The sequence below is a fragment of the Leptonotus elevatus genome, chromosome 13, assembly GCF_054856555.1.
Source record: "Leptonotus elevatus isolate MCC_2025b chromosome 13, RoL_Lele_1.0, whole genome shotgun sequence".
Classification (NCBI taxonomy): domain Eukaryota; kingdom Metazoa; phylum Chordata; class Actinopteri; order Syngnathiformes; family Syngnathidae; genus Leptonotus; species Leptonotus elevatus.
Window position 1 is genome coordinate 13,037,501 of NC_141251.1, and position 19,249 is coordinate 13,056,749.

The window sequence follows — 19,249 nt, forward strand, 5'->3', positions numbered from 1 at the left end:
AAAAAAAATGTTAAGGTTTTAGGACACTACAATATATTTTTATTTGATAAAGTCATATAAACATTTTAACGACCCACAGGTATTTCATTACCAAAGTGCTTCATTTACATAATATATATATATATATAATTTTTTTTTTATGTGTGTAATCCGCTTGTTTTCCCTTTTAAGATATCAGCCAGGATTTGTTTGACCTGCTCAACATCCCCGACTCCCCGGACCAACAGCTTTTCACACCCGAACTGGGAGACCATTCACACGAAGAGGGCAGCGTTTCCTCCGCCCCACACTCACCTACTCCCTTCACACTGCCACCTGCCAGCAAAAAGAGTTTGCAGAAAGACATTCTCAAACTGATGATGGACGGAATCAAAATCAGTCTGGTGAGATTTAAAGCCACTTCTTTGTCATTGGGATCTTTTTATAGTCGTGGTGGATTAATTGCGATTGCCACGCGTGTGGATTCTCAGGGCAGTACCGGTCGAGGAGGCGCTCCACATCAGCAATGGCGAAGGATCCTGTGGTCGTGTCGGGACACATTCCGGGTTCAAATCGGTCGCCTGTTGGTGCACGCACTGAGTCCTGCTCGTCCTTTGTCCGACAGGAAGGAAGCGTTGGAATTTGTGGTTGATCCAAGACATTTGGACATCCTTAAGGAGAGCCTCAGCCCCGGTCTCGAGGTACGTGGAAGTGTCTTGTTTATTTGTTGCTCTTTTTTTTTTTGTTTGGATTCTCGAGTCACATGTTAGTTATACTGTCTGTACCTTTTTAATAAGATCTGGTGAGATGGAATAACTCATTTATTTACAGTATGTCTGCATGCTGAGACTTAAGCAAATAAATATTTTTTTAAATAACGTATTATGGAACTTGACATTTAAAGTCGGAACGCGTTTCAAGTCTTTCAATTTGGAGTTCACCCCCAAAAAAACTGGGGCGGGAAATTGCCATGTGTGACATCGTGTTAATTTTGAGAGCATCGAAAGTATTACTCCAGGTGTGTTTTATTTTTTTCTTTAATATTTTTGTCATGCTGCTAGTGTTGTAGTTCTGATGGCAGAGAAAAAAAAGAAGAATCTGAAGTTACCGTGACATAAAAAAAGAGTCTAGCTTTTCTTTACAATATAATCAATAACAGTTGTCAGGATAGATAAATATTAAGGATGTTGGATACCACTTTTTTTTTTAGACCTATACACATACAAGTACGCAACTCTTTAGTAGTCACGGATACCGATACCAAGTACCGATACCACTAGTAACTAGTACTTTTGATAAACAAACCCATACGAAGACCTATATATCCAAATATAGCACTTTTTCTATGATATTTTTCTATATTTACACATACTGATATCGGCAGCCTTCACAAGTACCACTACCTTAAAATAAGGCTGTTATTGCCACCAATACTGATACCTGTGATCGGTACTCGCCCATCCCTAATAACTGTATCTCACAACTCAGGTTTTATCAAATTTCAGTCGTTCCTTTAAAAAAAAAAAAAAACACTAGGTTAGCCACTAGGCTATTTCTTTATTATTATTACTTATTATTTACCATGGAAAAAAATACAATTATTGGTACTCAGCCACTGTCACAGAACGCATCATGGTCAACTGTCGTCTGCGGTTTCGCTGCACGTTGCCCTTGTGATAGCTTTGCATGCTCTCGATCAAGCCACTTGTTTTGCTGACTTCGCAATATGTCAGTCAACCGCAAGCAGCTCGGGTCTCTTCAAGCGCCACATGTGACTCGTATGCAAATTGTTCCGTCTCTCATAGCATGGGCCCAAGTTGTCACTGTACCTTTACGAAATGCTGCAAGACCACAAGGACAGCCTCACCAAAGACGAGCAGAATGCTGTAGGCGTTTTCATGACCTCGCTCAAGCTTTGCGGTCACCGCTGCATCCCACCCAACGTTCCACACAAGCAGGACTTGCTCAAGGCCATTAAAGAGGCGAGCCCCTTTTTAGCAGCAGGCATGCTAAGTAAGCACAAGTGTACTTGTTTACTCATAATTGACTTCGTACAGGAAAAAATCAAGTATGAAGCAGAGGAGAATACGAGCAAGGTGGCGTGGGAAAAGAAAATGACCAACACTCAAAAGAAGTGAGTAGAGCGCCAATAAAACATTTGAGTAGTAACTCTTTTCCTGCTTTCTATTAATGCAACTACGGATGACTTTCTCTCCTTTGCAGTCTCATCCAGAGGCTAGACGGAAAGTCCAAAGACATTTCGAAGATCGCTGCTGACATCACGCAGAATGTGTCTCTGCGGCAAGGCATGGAGAGAAAGAAAGTCATCCAGCACATCAGAGGCCTCTACAAGACGGACCTGAGCGCCAGCCGCCATTGGCAGGAGCTGGTGCAGCAACTAACGCATGACCGGTAGGCACAGACGTGCTAGAAGAGAACGTTTCCATAGCAACCAAATTAAAACAGTCCGAAGTGTTTTTCCTGGCACATTTTTTGGGGGAGCTTTGGGTTTTTTTTGTGTGTTTTTTTTCAGTTTTTCTGAATATTTTTTTCAGTTTTACTGAATATTTTTTTCTGTCATAAAAAAAAATCAGGAGAAAAAATTACTCAGGAAAAAAGAAATATTCTGAAAAACATTGTATAACATTTGTAGTAATGTCTTTTTTGACTCACTAATGGTGGACACTTTCCCGCATACACGTAGAAACGTAACTGTTAACTAAAATCATGCCGATCGATTGACATGTTTGCATTCCTTACATGCTCCATAAACCTATCTTATATTAGAATGATAGTATACTGTAAAAAAGCATAAAACATTACCAATACAGTGTGAGTTACTAATTACGGTACATGCCTTACCCTAACTGAGCCAGTAAGACATATAATTGAAGGTACTTTGGAGGTATGCGGGAAATTTAGTATGTCACTTAAAAATTTTTTTTTTGAAAACTCAGAAAAACAAAGCTGTTTAAAAATAAATTTTCCTCTTTTTTCCGAATATTTTTTTCTGTTTTTCTGAATATTTTTTCCTCCGTTTTTTGGAGAATAAAAAATTTATGACAGAAAAAAATATTCAGTAAAACAGAAAAGAAAAAAATCTGAAAAGCAGAAAATAAAAAAATAAAAAGCCAAGTGAATCCAATACGCTCCCATAACACCTCATATATTGACATGATTTGTTCGTCTGTCCCAGTGCGGTTTGGTATGACCAGACATCCTACCCCACGTCCTGGCAGTTGGACCCAACGGAAGGGCCGAACCGTGAGCGGCGGCGACTGCAAAGATGCTACCTCACCATCCCAAACAAATATTTGCTCAAAGACAGACGCAAGCCTGAAGGTGAGAACTTCATAAGCGTTTATAAAGTGTGTTGAATTTCTTTCACATTTTTCGTGGATCTCATTCTGACCCACTTGCCTTTATTTAGACGCGGTGAAGCCGCCACTGTCATTCCTGTTTGAGGATAAGACGCACTCGTCTTTCTCCTCCACCGTGAAAGACAAAGCCACTAGCGAACCCATCAGGTACTGTATGTTTTCCTTTTCTCTCATCTTATTAACAGGAGGACCCGAGGAGGACAATTAAATATGTAATCAAGCTGTTTTGCCTCCGGACATTGCATCACCGCTTTATTCAGATGCTGCGTAGATACGAAACATCTTTTCATGTCTCCCAGGTTTACCAGGCGCTGCATGAGCGTGGCCCCCTCCAGAGAGACAGCAGGGGAGCTGCTTCTAGGTAACGATAAAGTGTTTCTGTGCGCTCAGCTCAAGAATGCGTGTGGTCTCTGCTCACACACGGGGGGGTTAGTCATCGGTTGGCATTCGCCTGTTGCATCAATCTTACTGGCCTTGTGCTGTCTCACAGGGAAGTCTGGAATGTACTTTGTGGAGGACAATGCTGCAGACGCTCACGACGGCCAGGTAAGGCCTGAGGGCTGCCATCGTCTGTGTAGACCAAAGCAGATGGCGGCAGCAATGTGTGTTTGAAGAGCTGCGTCAGGAATGAACAGAATGATGGTTGATTGTGCTTTCTGCTATAATGCAGTCATTTAGGATATTATATTGCTATTTTAGTGGTGCAATGTTGCATTTTAACTTTGTCTGTGCATTTTATCTTGTCTATCAATGTATTACAGTTGAATGTCAAGCTTTACATAGAATTCAGTTTTTGTTTTTGTTTTTTGCTTGGGGTGAAGTGTGAAATTTAACTCAAAAGTAAGACAGCAGTGTGAACACATTGGAATTCAGAGATCGTGATATTGTGTGAAAAAAAAAAAAAAAAAACCTTTCGCAAGACATTTTTGTAACTTGCCCGACACTGTTGAGCAGAGCCTTCACGGTGAGACAGAAGCGCCGTCTTTCTCTTGGACTTATGAGGAGATCAAAGAAGTGCACAAGCGATGGTGGCAGCTGAGAGACAACGCTGTGGAGATATTCCTCACCAACGGTCGAACGCTGCTCTTAGCCTTTGACAACAACAAGGTAAAAAAAACTGTTATATTCTATCACACTATAAGTATAAACCATTAAATGTAACGATAGACCGATATGATTTTTTTTTTTTTTTAGAGCCGATACCGATTATCGGTAGTCAGGGAGGCCGATAACTGATATTTGGAGCCGATATACATTTGCAGGGGGAAAAAATGGTGTCCAAATTTTTAATAACAAAATAATAATAAAAACTCCAGCAGTTGACTGCTTAAATGCCTTCAAGCACATGTTTTTTTGTTTGCCATCAGCTTTTGCACCATCTATAATGCCAACTCCCAAATAGCCACTAATTTGCGGGCTAACTGTTAGCTCATGGGCTAACCATTCACCCTCACGCTAACCCCGGGATAACTCCCAAATAGCTGCTAAAAAACGTAGGTTAGCGCGCAAGCTAACCGTTAGCTCACAGGCTAACCTAATAGTTGTTCAAAGTTAGCGTGCGGGTGAATGGTTAGCCCGCGAGCTAACCGGCTCGCTCGCGGGCTAACCATTCACCCGCACGCTAACTCACAAATAGCTGCTAATCCGTGAGCCTAGCCGTTAGCTTGCGGGCTAATAGCCACTAATTGCTGCTTATTGGCTGTTAGTACTGCACGAGCAACCAATCAGATGGTGCAGTGGGCGGGCCAATGCTGCAGGGAGTTCACAGCCGCTGACTCAGAGCAGACGGAGGAGAAAAGCGCCCATCGGAGCAAAAATAAGAGTTTTTAAAATATCGGCCATCAAAGCAAAAAAAGAGGCCGATGCCGATACTCATAAAATGCTGAATAGCGGCGCCGATTATCGGTCTATGCCTAATTAAATGGGATGAAAACATCCTTAGAGAGCTCTGTCACGATGAATTTGAACTGTTAGGGCTTAAGGCAAAAGGCAGAGTACATTTTTGGACTGGTAGTCAAGTAAACATTTATGCACATGTTCACGCCTACGGGCAGTCTTACGTTAACCTAACATACATGTGCTGACTTTTGTGAATAGATTGGATGAAAATGCATAGGTTAAAAAAAATGTGTAGAGCAAGTGATTTTAATGGGGTTTCATTTCCAGCTCACTTCAAGCCTCTCTTCAAAAAGATCAACTGAGAACCGCAAAGTTACCACGAGATCAGCTGTGCAAGTACAAGACCCAGGCTGACCAAGTTCTAACTTCATTCTTAAACTATTTACATATAGTGTAAAAGTGCTTTCTCCATTGGTGGATAGTTTAATAGAGAAAATGATTAAACCACTCAGGGGTAAAATTGGTCTTGCATCCAGCGTGTCAAGATTGTGGTCCTCAAGGAACTCAATATTTTATTAGCAGCCATCATGGCGGACTGGCGGTTAGCACGTCTGCCTCAGTTTTGAAATTCAGGATTTGCTCGTGTGGGTTTTCTCAGGGTGCTGCGGCCTTATGTCACATCTCAAAAACAAGCACGTAGGCTCCAGTTGACACCTAACGAGAACGTGATGTCACTTTGCTGTTTGCATTTTTCCTTTCCAAAGTTCCGGGACGACGTGTACCACAACATCCTCACGTCCGATTTGCCCAACCTGCTGGAGCACGGCAATATCACGGCACTCACGCAACTGTGGGGCTCGGGGCAGATCTCCAACTTTGAGTATCTCACTCATCTCAACAAGCACGCCGGCCGCTCCTTTAACGACCTCATGCAGTACCCCGTGTTCCCTTTTATCCTGCGAGACTACACTAGTGAGACGCTGGACTTGCAGGACTCCAACATCTACAGGTCAGTGAACTTGGGTAGGGATGAGCGTCACCCTGACTATTTCTAAAATGTACTTGTATGCATTTCCTGTAAAATGTTCGTCTTTTCGTGAGAAAATTACAGAAAAATACCTAATAATTCAATTGTCAACATTCAAAAACAACGCCATTATCGTCAAAAATTCATTAGTTTAACTTTTTTCCCCCACTTTTGTTAGCAAGAGTATGAAAATGTACATTTAGAACAGATATAAATTTATTTTATAAATTCATAAAAAAAAGGGATTATTAAAAATTCGGGGCGTCAGGTAATTCAAATTTGTAATCGTAAATAATCGCATGACTTCAATACTTAACTCACAATTAATCACAAATTTTATATCTGTTCTAAATGTACAATAAAAAAAAGTCTAGGTTTTCATACTCTTGTTAACAAAAGTAGGAAATAAAAGTTAAACTAATGGAAATAGTTAAAATGATTTTTTTATAAATTCATTAAAAAAAGATTATTAAAAATTCGGGGCGTCAGTTAATTCAAATTTGTAATCGTAAATAATCGCATGACTTCAATACTTAAATCACAATTAATCACAAATTTTACATCTGTTCTAAATGTACAATAAAAAAAAGTATAGGTTTTCATACTCTTGTTAACAAAAGTAGGAAATAAAAGTTAAACTAATGGAAATAGTTAAAATGATTTTTTTACGTTTATAACCATGAATGGCAGTGAATGAGTTAATGCATGTTTTTTGTTTTTTTGCATGCAAGCCCTATTGACTTTTTTTATGCCACTATAGAATCTATACTTTTTTAATACTCTGTAAAAACTGAACAAACTATGACAGTTTTATTTAGCAATGTTTTCTACATTCTTTCTCTGACCTCTCATCCTTCGTAAATAACTTATGGAAAGATTAAACTTTTAAAATATTGTCCAAGCATAAAATATCTCAAACTTGTCATAAAAGAACACATTATGAACTGAATAGCTCCAAGATTAAACTTTGTGAATAAATGAATATTTAAGAATGGTAGCCTTTGTTCTTATTTAGTTTACAATTCCCCGTGTGTAGTCATAGAATATTTAGAAACCTCTCCTGAGCTTTTTGCTGCTTTGATTGTTGTTGAGAATTCAGTGCAATGCTCCTGGAAAGGAAATTGCTTCTCTTGGTGGTGTTGACCAAAAGTTTTCAGCGCCTTTTGAAATAGGTGAAAAACACAACATAAAATAAGAATTTAAAAGATAATAATAAATATTTAAATGAAACATTCATATCGAAGGTGACGTATTATGGAGACGAATTATATCATTCATAGTTGTTTTCAATACAGGGGTCTGCAACCTGCGGCTCTGGAGCCACATGTGGCTCTTCAGTCTCTCTTGTGAGTCCCAATTAGTCGATTTTTTTTAACATATTTATTTTTTAGATTCATGATTTAGACTTAAAAATGAATGATTACACTTTTTTATGTCAAAAAAAGAGATTTTAACAAATTTATTTTTTAGATAAAATATTCTTTAAATTAATTCATGATTTAGACTTAAAAATGAAACATTTAAAAAAAAATTAAATGACAGAAAAAGAGATGAAAGATAGATGAAAACGTTTTTTAAATTACCTAAAAATGCCCAAAAAGGAAGAGGAAAAACAATAATCACCATAAAATGTCCATGAAAATGAGAATTGAATAAAAAAAGGCAGAAACATTCAAAAAAAGAACTGTAAAATGACCAAAAAAAGAAAACTCAAAAATTACCATAAAATGGCCACAAAATTGCCCCCCAAAAAGTCAGAAATGTTATTTGTTACAAAAGCAGTGAAGAAAACGTTTAAAAGGTATCTATAAGGTGTCCAAAAACATAAAAAGAAATCTCAAAAATAACCATAAAATGTCCACAAAATTGGCAAAAAAGGCACACAAAAAAATAGCCATAAAATGTCCAAAAAAGGAAGAGAAGCAGAAAATGACCATATGTCCATAAAATTGTCAAAAATATCAGAAATTTGACAGAGAGGCGGAAAAGTCTAACATTTATGAAAAACGAAGTTTGGAAAAAAAAGAAAAAAAGATGAAAGGGAGAAAAAAATTAATGTTACGTATTGGATGCTTCTCTCCTATTTTTTGTGTAGTAGTGCAGCTCTAATTAGTACATTATACTAATACTAACACTCTGTTTACTTCATCACAATCTTCAAATGTTTTGCGGCTCCAGACAGACTAGACTCTCTGTTATTTATTCAGTAAAGGTTGCTAACGTTTGCATTAAGGTTGATGGCATGACTCATTACAATCTTTTACCACTTTGTTGTGTGTCGTTTCTAATGTGAAACACTGACTTACTGCTTTGTGTGTTGCTGCCATGCAGGAATTTGAGCAAGCCCATTGCCGTCCAGTCCAAAGAGAAAGAAGATCGCTATGTGGATAATTTTAGAGTAAGACCTGTCCTGTGTTCATCAAGGTTTTTTTTGTTTTTGTTTTTTTAATGAGCGTGTGTTTTCCTTGTGTAGTATTTGGAAGAGGAGTACAGGAAGGGCATCCGGGAGGACGACCCCATGCCTCCCGTTCAGCCTTACCACTACGGCTCTCACTACTCCAACAGCGGCACTGTGCTGCACTTCTTGGTCCGAATGCCGCCTTTTACCAAGATGTTTCTAGCCTACCAGGGTGAGTCACTGCTTTTAGCCCTTGTCATCAAGGATTTCACTCTTTTACAGCATGTGTCGTTGAAACTGGCCCCCGTAAGTGTTCACGGTTCTTTAATAGCAGCCTTGATGGAATCTCACCAGTGGTGCTTTTAGCGGCCGCATCCAGCTGTGCGCAACCCACAGCCATGAAAGCTTATTTTGTCTTTTATACTTGTCCTTCATCTCATCTTTTCCTTTCTCGCGTAATTATGTTTTTTCATTCAGCCGATTTCTCCTGTGATCCTCAGACGCCTTTATGCGACTGCAAATGTATTCAGCGGGCGATGGTGTTTGAGGTCATGAAAGGGCGCCGTTCCAATCACTGAATCGGGTTTGTAATTAGATTGTCTTTGGTCTTAATCAGATCAGAGCTTTGATATCCCGGACCGGACGTTTCACTCCATGAACACCACGTGGCGGCTCTCGTCCTACGAGTCCATGACGGATGTGAAGGAGCTTATCCCGGAGTTCTTCTATCTGCCAGAATTCCTGGTCAACAGAGAAGGTCATTATGTTTACGCTCACTTTTAACTCATTCACTGCCATTGACGGTTATATACGTCCCAAAAATTATTTTAACTATTTCTATTAGTTTAACTTATTTTTTTCTACTTTTGTTAACAAGAGTATGAAAATCTTTTTCCTTTTTTTTGTACATTTAGAACAGATATAAAATGTGTGATTAATCCTGAGTTAACTATTGAAGTCATGCGATTAATTACGATTAAACTTTTAATCGCCTGACGCCCCTAATTTTTTATAATCTTCTCGTCAGGCGATTACAATTTTTTATTGTAATTAATCGCATGACTTGTTAACTCACGATTAATCACACATTTTATGTCTGTTCTAAATGTACAATTTTTTTTTTATAGGTAAAATGTCCAAAAAAGGAAGAGAAGCAGAAAATGAATATATGTCCATAAAATTGTCAAAAATATCTGAAATTTGACAGAAAGGCGGAAAAGTCTAACATTTTTGAAAAACGAAGTCTGAAAATTAAAAAAATATAACAAAAAAAACGGAAGAGGAAAGGGAGAAAAAAATTAATTATTTTTATAGGTTTTCATACTCTTGTTAATAAAAGTGTAGGGGGGGAGTTAAACTAATAAAAATAGTTCAAATGAATTTTTGACGTTTATAGCCGTCAATGGCAGTGAATGAGTTAAAAGCATCTGATCTTCTCTCCTCAACGTCTTTCTTGCTGTTTCCCCTCAACAGGTTTTGATTTTGGCGTTCGTCAGAACAGCGAGAGGGTCAACCATGTGAATTTGCCTCCCTGGGCCCGGAACGACCCGCGTCTCTTCATCCTGATTCACCGTCAGGCGCTGGAGTCGGATCAGGTTTCTCAGACGCTGTGTCAGTGGATCGATCTGGTGTTTGGACTCAAGCAGAAAGGAAAAGCTGCCGTCCAGGCTATCAACGTCTTCCACCCAGCTGTAAGAATGCCTCGTCACGTTGAATCGAAGATATGAGGACTGATGCTTACACCAGGTTTTTATGAACCTCCACAGACGTATTTTGGAATGGACGTTTCGGCGGTCGAAGACCCAGTCCAGCGAAGAGCGCTTGAAACCATGATCAAGACGTACGGACAGACTCCCAGGCAGCTTTTTAACTCCTCCCACGTCGGCAGGGCTGGCCCCAGACTCATGATGGAGGGCGAGCTCCCAGCCGCCATGGGTCTCCTGGTTCAGCTCGCCTTTAGAGAAACCAGAGAGCAGGCCAAGGAGATCATCTGTCCGGTAAGCCGCCTGCCATGGATTGGTTTCATTTGAATGTATTTAAATACGTTTGAATCTATTTCCAAATACGATATGTTGAAAAGTATTTGCCATAGACAAATATCGGCCAATAATCTGTACCTTTAATGAACCCTGTCGAAAACCCAAAATGAGCTACATTCGCTTGCATTTGTCGCTCAGTGAGATACGGGGATCTTTTCATTTATAGCTTTATTTAGATTAACACTTTATAAAAAAAAAATGAGTGCTGTCAAAGTTAAAGTGTTAACTCATTGATTAATTACATACAATTGTGCATTAATCATGTATTAACACACATTAATCACACTATTAACTCATTCACTGCCATAAATTCATTAAAAAAAGATTATTCAAAATTCGGTGCGTCAGGTAATTCTAATTTTTAATCGTAATTAATCGCATGACTTCAATACTTAACTCACAATTAATCACACATTTTATATCTGTTCTAAATGTACAATAAAAAAAATCTAGGTTTTCATACTCTTGTTAACAAAAGTGGAAAAAAAAAGTTAAACTAATAGAAATAGTTTAAATTAATTGTTGACGTTTATAGCCGTCAATGGCAGTGAATGAATTAATTTTGACAGCGGATGGTTACGTTAAAGGTAGCACAAGTCAAGAAGTCATCTTTAGTTATGAAGGTTGTGTTTGACCAATAAACATAACTACACACATTAAAGTAAAGCATTTAATAAATGTTTGCGTATGACATTTAGAATATTTGTTCATGTCAAACTACTGGGTTCATTTTTTTTTTCATTTTAAATTATGCAAGTAATTGAATTAAAATTGTATTCAGTTCATTGGCAAATTAAAAATTCAACATGGTCAACAAACAAAATTAATTAATTAACAGATTAAGAGAAATTAACAGACAAATTAATTAGCAGAAGAAAATGTTTTTTTTTCTCGAAAGAATTAACACCATGCTATGTGCTACATTGCAAATTGTTTTTGATAAGAAGCCTTTTTAATTAAGTGATTAATCAACATTTTAAGATCTGATTGATCTGATTAAAAATGTAATCGTTTGACAACAAAAAAATGCTGACACTGGGAACTCCCTACACTTTTTATTTAAAATAACTAAATTTAAGAAATGATGTTGAAATTTTGGAAAACTTAATTTTGACGATATTTTCTCTTTTACCGCAAATGAATATCGGCTTGAAATCTCGAGTATCGGTCTTTCCCACAGAGCCCACTGCCATGGATCAAAGGTCTGAAGTGGGGCGAGTACGTGGGGTCTCCCAGCGCTCCCGATCCGGTCGTGTGCTTCAGCCAGCCTCATGGCGAGAGGTTCGGATCGCTGCTGGCTCTGCCTACGCGCGCAATCTGCGGCTTGTCGCGCAAGTTCTGCCTCCTGATGATCTACAGCAAGGAGCAAGGTAGGCAGACGCGCGCCTGGCACGCGGGACGGCTCGTCCCTACATCCGACTGATTCAACACCTTGTTCCCTGCGCAGGTGTTCGCAGCATGCACAGCACAGACATCCAGTGGTCGGCCATTTTGAGTTGGGGCTACGCAGATAACATACTGAGGCTGAAGAGCAAACAGAGCGAACCGCCCATCAACTTCATTCAGTGCTCCCCCCTGCATCAGGTGACCCTAGCAATTGCACCGTCGGCCACCGTCCAATCAGATGCCACGTTTTTGTCCATCTCACGACCCGTGCGTCTCGTCCAGGTGACCAGCTGTGCTTGGGTGCCCGATGGCTGCCAGCTATTTACGGGAAGCAAGTGTGGAGTCATCACCGCCTACAGCAACCGCTTCACTAGCGCCACGGTGGGTAACCATGGCGACGGCCCCCTCTAAGCCCTCCGCCTCCACATTATAACATCGCAGGCCCTCCTTCCTCCTCATCGTTCTTTTCTTTTCAGAGCCGTGCGGCGCTCTTACGCTCGGCCTCATTAGTCACATCACAGTTGCCCTTAAAACACATTTCCGCACCGCACAAGTGGGATTAAAGGGTTCAAACAGGGATTCTTGTTTCCCACTCTCTCTGATTTGTCATTTTAAGACAAGCTAAAACATCGGTGGGCAAAGAGCATTGACATTAGAGGCCTTTAACTCATTCACGCGCAGCCATTTTCACTGAAGTAACCCCCTTCGCTCCCGGCTGTTTTACTGGATTTTGACAGATTTTGCAAGGCCCACAGAATATTGTGTTCTATTGCTAAACATGGAACCTACCAAAAGTAAGATTATTGTCTCTTTTTTCACCAGGAAAAAAAGTATATTTGTATCTGTTTCCGTTTTTTGCAACAATTTCATCATCAAAAGTTTCATCATCAAAAAGAGCTTGTTGCAACGTGACGCTGGTTGATCTCTTATACTCTGCTGCCACCTGCTGGCCTCTACAGTTGAGAGGCTGCATCAAAGCCTTCTGTATGCTCTAGCATTAAAAAAACATATAATTACGTTTTTGGGAGTGGAGGACAAATTATTAAAAAACTTATTTATTTATTTTTGGGTTTGAATGAGTAGGGGGAAGTCAACCATACACATTTCTTGACAATATCTTATATGTGAGCTCACTAGTCTAAACATGACATTCTGATTAATGTTCCATTTATGGAATACGAGTTTGCAGCCAAATCCAGCCGTTTTTATCCATCTCTTAAGGCAGCCTTTTTGCCACTTGCTATCAACTGAAGATGACATCAACGTTGCTCAGGTCTCAGAAAACAACCAATCACAGCTCAGCTATAGAAAGAGCAACATTGATGTCATCTTCAGTTGATAGCAAGTGGCAAAATGGCCATCTTCTAAGATGGATAGAAACGTCTGTATTTTGCTGCTTCGCTCATATTCCACTAACGCAATATTAAACAAAATATTGTATTTAGACTAGTGGGGCTGCATAGAACATAGACGTTTTTGGGGGGTTGACTTTAACTCATTCACTGCCATTGACGGTTATAGACGTCAAAAATTCATTTGAACTATTTCTATTAGTTTAACTTTTTTTTTTTCACTTTTGTTAACAAGAGTATGAAAACCTAGAATTTTTTTTTATTGTACATTTTGAACAGATATACAATTTTTGATTAATCGTGAGTTAACTCATAAAGTCATGCAATTAATTACGATTTGAATCGCCCGACGCTCCTAATTTTTTATTGTAATTAATCACATGTCTTCAACAGTTAACTCACGATTAATCATAAATTTGATATCTGTTCTAATGTACAATAAAAAAAAATCTAGGTTTTCATACTCTTGTTAACAAAATGTTAACTAATAGAAATAGTTCAAATTAATTTTGACGTCTACAACCGTCAATGGCAGTGAATGAGTTAATATTTGTTGCAATAATTTCCCAAAGATTGGTGATTTAAAAAGCATTTTCTAGATAATATCCCTATGTGAACGTTGATCATCTCTATGGTGTCTGTGCCGCAGTCGGAGATGGAGGTGGAGTCTCAGGTTCACCTGTACGGACACACAGGTGAAGTCACCAGCCTGTTTGTGTGCAAACCTTACAGCATCCTCATCAGCGTCAGTACAGACGGCACCTGCATCCTCTGGGACCTCAACAGGTGGGCGTGGTGCCGATCCAGGCTTAGGCCCGCCTCTTTGTATGTGCTTGCTAATTGAGATCATGTTCTGTTACAGGCTCTGTTACGTGCAAAGCCTCACTGGCCACAAAAGCCCGGTGACGGCAGTTTCGGCCAGCGAGACCACAGGTGACATCGCTACAGTTTGCGACTCGGGTGAGGCTTCTAGTGGTCCGCACTTTTGCTTTTTGTTCTACATATTCGTTCAGTTATTTTTGTTGTCGTTGCCTTAAGCGCGGTGTTCACTCTGCCGCTCGTTTTGTGTTCAGTGGGCGGAGGCAGCGACCTGCGCCTGTGGACCGTCAACGGAGACCTCATCGGTCACGTGCACTGCAGAGAGATCATTTGCTCCGTCGCCTTCTCCAATCAGCCGGAGGGCGTATCGGTCAACGTCATTGCCGGCGGGCTGGAAAATGGCGTTGTCAGGTGAGGTTTTTCGTAGGGATTTGGGTATCCATTCCAATTCCCTCAATCGATTTTTTTTCAATTCACTTCAATTCAACCCAATATTGATTAATGACGCAACATCAATTATTCTTAATTATCAAGGACATGGTACAAACTCCACAAACATTAAATTCCAAAATAAATTTTGCGGAGGCAGTAACTACTTTAATAATCACTTCAGTGTTACACAAACATTGATATCAGCAAGGATGAGATGAAAATATTTTCATCATTCTTTCTTCATTTTTTTTAATTAATTTATCATTTTCCATTTTTCCAATTACAAACAATAACAAAACAAAAAACGTGTACAAAATAAAAAAAATAAGAAATGAGTAAATAAATAGAGCCCTCTCTCCACAAAAGAGTGATACAAGTGAAATGATAAATAATAACAAAACACAAAAATCAATAATCTGAAATCATATCCAGTCCAAGTCGATTCAAAAGTCTAGTTTTCCTTGAGTCGAACACATTTTTTATTTTTGGGGGGTGTACAGTGTGAAAGAAGTTTATTAATCTAGTGGGTTTTTTTCGAGTTCTTAAGTATACATTTCTTAGCAGCAGTTGTTGCAAGTAATACAAAATGTTTTTTAAATTCAGTTTCAGTAGAGTTACATCTCCCAACAACCAGGTACGAGAGTCAGATTCAAATATCTTCATAATTCTGATTCAATAATTGTAAATATAGATTTAAAAAGATTCGAAATTGTCTTGAAGTGCAACAAGTCAGGTCTTTCATAAATTTAAAGGTGCATTGTGCCGTTTAAAAATGTCATGTCAAAGCTTTTGTCTACATCATGCATGCTCCACCAATGCCCAGATGAGTACGAAGAGCCCTGACTGTTTTACTCTGACTCCACCTGTCAGCTTTTATCTGGGGCGGAGTTTTTCTTACCTCATTTGAAGTCATGTCTTCCTTTGTCAAGTGTGGCTGTCGCTTTAAGATCGTGCTCGTACTCGCACTATGAACGAGCCTGACACAGATGCTGCAGTTACGCGTTGGACCAGAGGTGGCAGTCGCGAGTAAAAAAAAAAGTGACAAACTGCACAAAGATCCTTTAAATTCATGTGAACAGTAAATTTCAAGAAAACAGCAAGATACAAAAAAAAATGAATGAATGAAATTATGGGAAAAAGAGAGATTAAAATAATCGATTCATGGTTTTATGAATTGATATCAGGTCCGAAAAGGAAAATCGATTTGATATTGATTATTCGATTTTTAAAAACCCAGTCCTAGTTTTTGGTAAATATTGTATAATTTATGATTCAAAACAGCAAGATACAAAAAAAATATATATTTTTTTATTTATTTTTATGAATTCCTGAAAAAAAAGAGATATTAAAATAATCGATTCATGGTTTTATGAATCAATATCAGGCTTGAAAAGAAAAATCGATTCAATATCAATTATTTGATTTTTTTTAAACCCAATACTAGTTTTTCATAAACATTGTATAATTATTATTTAAAACAGCAAGATACAAAAATATTTCGGCCTTTTAAATTGTATTTTCTTATGAATTTCATTCATGGTTTTATGAACCGATATCAGGCGTGAAAAGGAAAATCGATTCAATATTGATTATTCAATTTTATTATATATTTTTTAACCCAGTCCTATTTTTTTGTAAACAGCAAAAATCATCAGTTCGCCCTGAGTGGCTGTTCACGTGACAACCTTGTCATATTTCCAAGATCGTATTTTATTTTATAACGCGTATTGTCAACAGAGCGCCTTTTCAATCTCATAACCATTTCAAGATGTGTTAGCTTACAACATAATTGTGTAGCGTCTATCCCTCCTCACTTTCGTCTCTAGACTTTGGAGCACGTGGGACTTGAAACCAGTGAGAGAGATCACCTTTCCCAAATCCTGCAAACCCATCATCAGGTAGCACGTCAGGCGGCGTTGCACTTTCCAGGTGTCTTCCATTGACGAGCACCTTTTGTGTCCCGTTTGTGTGCCTCAGCCTGACGTACTCGTGCGACGGCCACCACCTGTACACGGCCAACAGCGAGGGCACGGTCATGGCCTGGTGTCGGCGGGACCAGCAGCGCATGAAGCTGCCCATGTTTTACTCCTTCTTGAGTAGCTACGCCGCGGGCTGAGTGCGTGTGTGCGTGCGCGCATGTGAACAGGTGAGAGAGATGGTCGCAGGTGTATCCTCGCGCCGCCTCAGCAAGAGAAGCTGCTCCTCCTCCCGTATATATACAGTACATAAGAGGAATGTTTGTGACGGCGGCTGCAATAGACACTTTATTTCCCGCATCTGTGGTTTTCTTTGCCTGACGTTCATTTTTTCCCGTTTAAGCTGCTAGCTTGGCTAAGAAAAAAATCTCCTCCAGGCTTTCGGCTCGTTTCGAATAAACGAGCGAGAGGACTGCATGCCACGATGACGCTCGACTGCGCGGAGGGTGACGCGCTCCTTGAAATGTCACTTTTTATGCATTGTGGAATGGCTTTTTATTTATTGGGAAATGGTCTGCAGGCCAGCGCGCCACATGCAACCTCTCACGACGCAGTTGGCAGCATTCATTTGGAAGCTTCACACGGTGGCGAAGTGTGTCATTCGCCCCTCACGATCCTCCTGTCTGCTCTCTGAAAGGCGACCAAACGGCTCCCTCCTTTCTCGCAGCTCGATCATTTTACATTCCCCTCACTACTTTGCTGCATTTTGGCTTTGTCCATTAGCACGGCGCTTTCCGCTCGCTTGACCGCCATTTTACATTTGACGTCGAGCCAATCATCCGTTTCATCTGCAGAGAGCAATAACCGATTACATGCAATAGGTCCTCATTTTTATTCTTGTACTTTTTGCCTTCCGAGCCTGCTGCGGCGATGTCTTAACATTTCACTCTTGTTTACAAGAAAGGGAATATTTGTTTATAATTGAGACTTCTCCTTGTGATGCCATTTTGTGTTTCATCCTTAAGACCGTCCTTTGTTTACTTTCTCGTTCCGTGTACATTCATTTCCACGATGAAACCTTTTATAAGAATCATCTTTTTGTTTTCTCGCGCGATGTCTTGAGAGTGTGACAGAAAGCAGGAGGGGATGATGTGAGAATTTTTTGGGGTGTGCATTGAAACGGACAAAAAAGTATTTTTCTCTCTCGATAAACTTGAGCTATGCATAAATGAAGTTTCTGATGATGTTGGATCTATTTGACCTCTTTGGCCTGATTGTGCAGTTTGGACTGAGTTTGAAAGGTCATCTTTTGTTTGTATATATGTATGCGTGAACAAACCAAGTGATGAGCATATTCTAAATATATAAATATATATATATAAATATTTGAAGACCTACCTTGTCCTGTGTGTCACTTTCATGTCGCATCTGGGGGAGTCAGACGAATTGACTCAAGGGCCTGACATTTAAAACGCAAACAAATCTTAAATTGCGGGCGAAACGGGATCAACATTTTTTTGAGCAGTCTAGTAAGGACAATGCGTTGGTAATTTTGTGGTATAGCATAAGCTTCTGTTTACCGCGCAGATGGTGCAGTTTTGATTCTCGGACAGCGACCTAAAAGCCAGCTAAAGTAGGTCTCAAGCTCTGATTTAAAAAAAATAATTAATAAATGGTGCCAAACAACTTGAACCAGCGACTCATCTTTGCGACCTTTAATAGGACAAGCTGAAAGTCTCAGCAACAACAAAGGTCATTTGAATATTTGATGTTTAATTGTTGATATTATGATAGGATGAAAAATGTCATACATTATGGGAGATGTAGGTTATATGGAAAATATTTTCTTGATTACACTTGAAATTTGAACTACAACAGTAGATTATTGATCGTAAATATGTTGACAGTGCATTTAATATGAATAACTTTTAGAGCAGGGCTGTTTTTTTGCTCAAGGACATTTGATTGTTTGAACTGGACGGGTGAGCCAAGTCATTTGTCCAATAATGAAACAGAAAAAAAAGTCACAGTTAATGTAAAATAGCTTCATTACAGAATACAATTATTTTTAAATGTATTTAACTCATTTTTCTAGACAAACAACCATTCACACCTACAGTCAATTTAGACTTGAGTCTCTATTTAACCTACCAGGCACGTTTTTGGACTATGGGATGAAACCAGAGTACACCCATACAGACACAGGGAGAGCATGCAAACGCCACACGGGAAGGCTGGAGCCTGGATTCGAACCCACCACCGCTGAACTGTGGAGTGGATGTGCTCACCATCCGTCCAGTATGCCACCTTAACTAGAATTATTTCATAAACTATTATAATGTGGGAGATGAGTTGAAATGCCTGTTCAAAGGTGACTTTTCAAATGAGTGATTTTCAATGTTGTAAGAATATAACAAAGTCATGTCTATTTATTTTGAGTTCATATTTGTATTTCTAATTATTTGCAAAGTAGCATATTTTGTTTAATTTGAGCTAATAAATAAATAAAAAATAAGATAATGGCCTAGTATAAAATGTTGAATGTTAAAATTAAGGAGACAAAATAAAATGATTTTCACATAATCACCTGGTACCTTCTAATTTTAGATCATCAACACGTATGAGGTTTTACTCATGGTATGACGAAAGGGGTTTACAAGACAAAAGGTTGGGAACCACAAC

The 19,249-nt window shown here is 39.1% G+C and overlaps 1 protein-coding gene across 1 annotated transcript in view; it reads left to right on the forward strand.

Moving 5' to 3' along the window:
• lyst (lysosomal trafficking regulator) overlaps window positions 1-17,964 on the forward strand; it is a 55,449-nt gene extending 37,485 nt beyond the window's left edge. Inside the window, 24 exon segments of the mRNA XM_086093885.1 lie at window positions 172-383; window positions 471-680; window positions 1,785-1,961; window positions 2,037-2,113; window positions 2,203-2,391; window positions 3,176-3,321; window positions 3,410-3,506; window positions 3,659-3,720; window positions 3,850-3,905; window positions 4,314-4,466; window positions 5,963-6,207; window positions 8,557-8,623; window positions 8,699-8,855; window positions 9,240-9,380; window positions 10,097-10,314; window positions 10,390-10,620; window positions 11,843-12,032; window positions 12,110-12,246; window positions 12,331-12,429; window positions 14,050-14,186; window positions 14,263-14,360; window positions 14,474-14,630; window positions 16,478-16,549; window positions 16,629-17,964. Coding sequence (XP_085950011.1) covers window positions 172-383; window positions 471-680; window positions 1,785-1,961; window positions 2,037-2,113; window positions 2,203-2,391; window positions 3,176-3,321; window positions 3,410-3,506; window positions 3,659-3,720; window positions 3,850-3,905; window positions 4,314-4,466; window positions 5,963-6,207; window positions 8,557-8,623; window positions 8,699-8,855; window positions 9,240-9,380; window positions 10,097-10,314; window positions 10,390-10,620; window positions 11,843-12,032; window positions 12,110-12,246; window positions 12,331-12,429; window positions 14,050-14,186; window positions 14,263-14,360; window positions 14,474-14,630; window positions 16,478-16,549; window positions 16,629-16,767 — 3,467 coding nt within the window. The 3' untranslated portion in view covers window positions 16,768-17,964.
• The last annotated feature ends 1,285 nt before the right edge of the window (window positions 17,965-19,249 follow it).